This window comes from Silurus aristotelis, assembly GCF_946808225.1.
Source record: "Silurus aristotelis genome assembly, chromosome: 6".
Lineage (NCBI taxonomy): Eukaryota > Metazoa > Chordata > Actinopteri > Siluriformes > Siluridae > Silurus > Silurus aristotelis.
The window spans coordinates 31431907-31436925 of record NC_139579.1 but is presented as its reverse complement, the minus strand read 5'-3'; the positions used below and the strand labels follow the sequence as shown (position 1 = coordinate 31436925).

Genomic DNA, 5019 nt, shown 5'->3' with positions numbered 1-5019 from the left:
CCATTAAATTCAAAATGACCTAATGTTTTTCCTTAAATTGGTATATATATATATATATATATATATATATATATATATATATATATATATATATATATATATATATTCAGTTAAAAAAATGTGTATATGTTTTTTTTATTGTGAATAGTATATGGATTTACAGTGATAATAATTATTTGATCCCCTGCTGAGTTTACAACCTTACAAAGAAATCAACAGTCCAGAATATTTATGGTAGGTTTATGGTAGGTCATGGAGGGGTCTTCCAGCATGACAATGACCAAAAACATATAGCCAAGGCAGCAATCTGATATGTCTTGTTGCCCATTCCAGCCTTGTCCAGGTCTACAGTCTTGTCCTTCACGTCCTTTGACAGCTCTTTGGTCTCGCCCATGGTGGTGGAGCGGTTTGAATGGAAGAGGTTCATTCTGTCTTCTATACACATAATTAGCTGATATTAGGAGAACTTTCTTAAAGGTACAGGATTAATTTGGGTGTGTGGGAGTCAGAATTCTTGCTGGTTGGTTGGGAATAAAATACTTATTTCACTCGATCAAATACAAACGAATTTATATACAGTATAATATTAATTTGTTATTTTTTTTCTGGATATTTTTTCAAATATTTTTTCTCTTTCTGTTAAAATAAACCTACCATTAAAATTCCAGGATGGTAATTTCTTTGTAAGGGGGTACATTTACAAAATCAACAGTGGAACAAATAATTATTTCCTCACTGTATAAGATTTGCAAATCATTGCATTCTGTTTTTAATTTCATTTTGCACATTGTCCCAACCCAGCTATCTAATTAGAATTAAAATAGCAAATTACATTGTGTAGTTCCTCCTTGTACCACCTGCCACGTCTTATTTATTGAGGGCTGGACTCCACAAGATCTCCAATGATGTGTTGTGGTATCTGCCAACAAGACATTCAAATTCCAATTTTTTTCCATTTTGTCCAGAATGTCCCATAGATGCTTGATGCAAAATTTGGGGGAATTTGGAGGTCAACACCTTGAACTCTTTGCCAGAGTGACCAGGGTAAATAAATACAGTATACAGTATATTCTATTTTGTATTCTAGTTTAATTTCATGGTCAATCACATTAAAATGACAGATGCAAACATTTCACTGTATGTTGTAATGTGCATGGTTGCGCACAGGAAATATTTAATTATGTATTTTCAAATGATTTATAATGAGATAATATATTATGTTATATGATAAAAATTATAAGAAAATCAAAACAAATAAAATCAGTGACTATAAACAGAAGCAGGTTTCAAGACCTTGAAGACCATCGCTATCATCTTTTTATTAATATTATTCTTTGAATTATTATTTTTCTCCACAGAATTTACCGCTTGCAACTATGCAATTTTGGATCAGCTGGCATTATTTACAAAAATGTGAATAAAATAAGCAAAAATATGAGTTACTGTCGAGCACACACGACTTATTATGAACATTGTGAACATTATGAATGCATACACATTTATTTGCAGGCTTTTAGACTCTTGCAGATGGTGTAGGGGCCGCCGGGGAAAAGGCTGCGTGTAATTTTGTCTTGGTAGACCTTTGCTTTACGCAAGCACTGATCCCGTGCACTTAGTAGGAGGCTGCATATTGCCTCGGCTTTCTGTAAAAGAGAACGGAAAAGAATTGTTAAACCTACAAAAGAACTGCAAGGTACGCACAGTGCTGCTCTGAATGCTAAAGAAAATGATGTTGCAATAATACAACTGCATGCTGGTTGGATGCTTGGTCCGTGTACGTTGTGTTCTTCGTTATTTTGTACGACAATGAAAAAAACGAATGATGAAATAGTTGTTTTAAAAAAATTCACCTCATGGTTTCTTGCCGTATTATTAATTTATTGACTGAGTTAGTTGAGTTTGTGGGACTCTTGAACAACCTGGATGTAAAAGAACTGATCAATCATCAGTGCAGAATCCATCAGTGGTTCCGTCACATTTACTCTGAAAGGTTCATATTAATCATTGGTGCTTTTCAAAAGCAAAAAGTGAGCGACAGGAAATGAGAGTCGAACACGTGTCCTCTTTTTACAACGTTATGGAAAGAAAGAAAGGTGCTTTTTACTTGTCAGACGTACTTTACAGCACAGTGGAATTCGTTCTTCACATATACCAAGGAGTCAGGAATCTGGGGTCAGAGTGCAGGGTCAGCCATGATACAGCACCCCTGGAACACTGAGGTCAAGGGCCTTGCTCAGGGGCCCCAAAAGAGGCAGCTTGGCAATACCGGGGCTTAAACTCCGAGCCTTAACCAATGAGCTACCACCTTCCTCCACATACTCATTGAGGAACAACCGCATTCAGCCTCACCAAGTCCTGCCCTGACCTCCCTGTGTGGGAACACACCACGTTCCCACACCATGTTCTACTAGATTCTCTGGAACCGATTTTCGGCTTCTCCCATTGGGGGACCTTCCTAACACAACCCTCCCCATTTATCCGGGCCTGGGAACGGCACTAAGAGTGCATTGGCTTGTGCAACCCTAATGGCTGGGGTTGGTTCCCTGAACCCGGATTGAACCCGGGCCGGGGCGGTCAGAGCACCGCATCCTAACCACTAGACCACCAGGGAACCTTCTGGAACCTCTGAATAAGTTGCTAAATAATAATTCATTATAAATATTAATTATAATTTGTGCAAATGGTTTCAGAGCGGACATTTCTCTTTAAGAAAAAGACCTCTAATTAAATTCCCTTTTACCACCAGGTTAGGATTGGATGTTAGATTGGATGTTAGATTGGAAAAAATTTTATTTTAGGGCATCGGTCATATTTGGCATCGTCAAATAATTCACAGAATTCACATTTTGTTTTTCATTTGTGATAAAAATCTCTATTCATTTAATTAAACAAAGTGTAATAATCAAAATCTCACAATGACAAATATGATCAATGCCCTCTAAAGTAAACAATTTTCCAATCTAACATCTAGGTAATCTCACTGGTGGTCTTTATTTCTTGGGAAAAAAATGCCCTGTCTGGAACCAGTTGCCTTTGAAAAACTATAAATGAGGAGAATATTTATATTTTACATTTTGAGCAAATAAATTAATAAATAAAGGAGTTTCTACATATAATCATTTTATCATTTTTTCCCCCAAAACATAACAAATGAACACAAAATACATGGACCAAATTTGTAAACACTTTTATCTGGTGCACTGTACATTAAATCGAGTTGTGTAGAAAAAGCAGCACTAAGTTGTTGTTTCATGTTCGAATGCTGGTTACTGAATAAACTCAAATAAATACAAGACTTAGCGGTAAAACCTAAATCCTTGTCACATTGCGCTAAAGATGTCAAGAACAAAGTGATCAAATATTCAATTAAATGCTTCGTAACAACAGATTTGATGGCTGAAACTGAGCATATACTTCACAGTGTTTGCTGAATAAATAAAATTCCTTCTAAATGTGTTCTTTAAAATGAGGATGGGTTCCCCTTTTAAATCTGGTTCCTCACAAGGTTTCTTCCTCATAACATCTAAGGGAGTTTTTCCTTCACCACCGTCACCATGGCTGTTAATCAGGGATAAACACACATTGCTCACTTTAACTGTTAAATTCTGTAAAGCTGCTTTAAGACAATGTCTGTTGTGAAAAGCGCAATAGAAATAAACTTGACTTGACTTGACTTTGAGTAATTAAGGACAGCTATACCTTATTAGTTTGAATATATTTGAGAATCGGAGTCCACGGCAGCCATTTTTAAAGGCTGCAGTGCATCCTGGGAAATTGATTTCCGACACACGTACAGCCGAACCATGTATTTAAAGAGTATTTATTTTGTGCTATAATTTTACCTCCTGCATCTGATTAATGATCAGGAACCTGGTCAACCTCAGTGACTCTTTGCATATGCAGCATTTGTATGGAATATTCTTTGGGGAAAAAAAGACACAAAAACACATTAGATTTGAAAAAATCCGTTTCTTATTAAAAAAACAAAACTGTGAGACTCGTCAGATTTACCCATGTGCTGTTCCCTTGAACAGCCTCCTGAAGACTCGCTTCGATCTTCTCAAACTCTTTCTGTAGATCGGCGTCACTGGACCACCGCTCACCTTGAGCAATGACTACAAAGATATAAAGCTACGTTTACTTCCTGGTCATCAGTTAAACCCTGGCAAAGTCTTTTGGACATAAAGGTGCCCTGATGTTGTGATCTGGTGAACACGTTTTAGATTTTTTTTAATTTCAGAACAATTTTTGTAGCCCTTACATATAGAAGAACTAGATTACAAACTTAAGATAAATCCGCCTACAACTGTTTTTTTTCTATATTTAACTTGAACGTTTACATGCTTTACTTCATAACGCTAACAATTTCTTTGCTAGCTTATAGCCTTGAAATGAGTTCGCTAAAAGTTAAATGTTAAAAGCATTCAAAAAGTCTAAAATTTCCTCAAAACCACTTTGAGAAAAATTTACATGAAAGTGAAATATATTAGAAAATTCTGTTTGTTCGAACCACAAGATTTTGTCTCATCATATGCAATAGGAATCCTCATCTTTTCTTTATATTTGCTTCAAATGTCTTCCATAAGGAAAAATAATGAAGAAAATTTGACAGTATTACGTCCATTTAAGTTAAATTTTTTTGTCACTTTAAAATTGTTATTATTTTTTTTTTTACAAAAATGATAAATATAATCACTTTTACACTTAATTGTTTTAAATTGAGTCATTTATTTTAGATGTTTTATTTCTTATATTATATATTATATTTTTCTTATATTTTCTTATTTCTCTTGGGAGTTTTTATTTAATTTTTTTTTTTTACTTTTTTTAATTACAAAAAGAGATTTTGTACAAATCAAATTTAAAATTGTTTTTTGTTTTTTTTATTATTAAAATATATATTTTATAGATCTGCATCAGATGGCATTAAACTTTACACCAAATCTGTGTATATTTCATACGAGAGCAATTTCCTTCTGTCAAAAAACTTTTGAAAATTTTGTCCATTAAAGACATTTT

At 34.4% G+C, this 5019-nt stretch overlaps 1 protein-coding gene across 1 annotated transcript; it reads right to left on the bottom strand.

Annotated features, from left to right (window-relative positions):
- Positions 1–1069: 1069 nt before the first annotated feature.
- LOC310727757 (uncharacterized protein) lies at positions 1070–4624 on the bottom strand (the record flags this gene model as incomplete). The annotated part of the gene is made up of 4 exons (XM_083544496.1): positions 1070–1643; positions 3843–3920; positions 4012–4131; positions 4619–4624. 4 exons carry the CDS (start codon positions 4622–4624, stop codon positions 1500–1502), a joined length of 348 nt encoding a protein of 115 aa, XP_083400622.1. The 3' UTR covers positions 1070–1499.
- Positions 4625–5019: the final 395 nt, after the last annotated feature.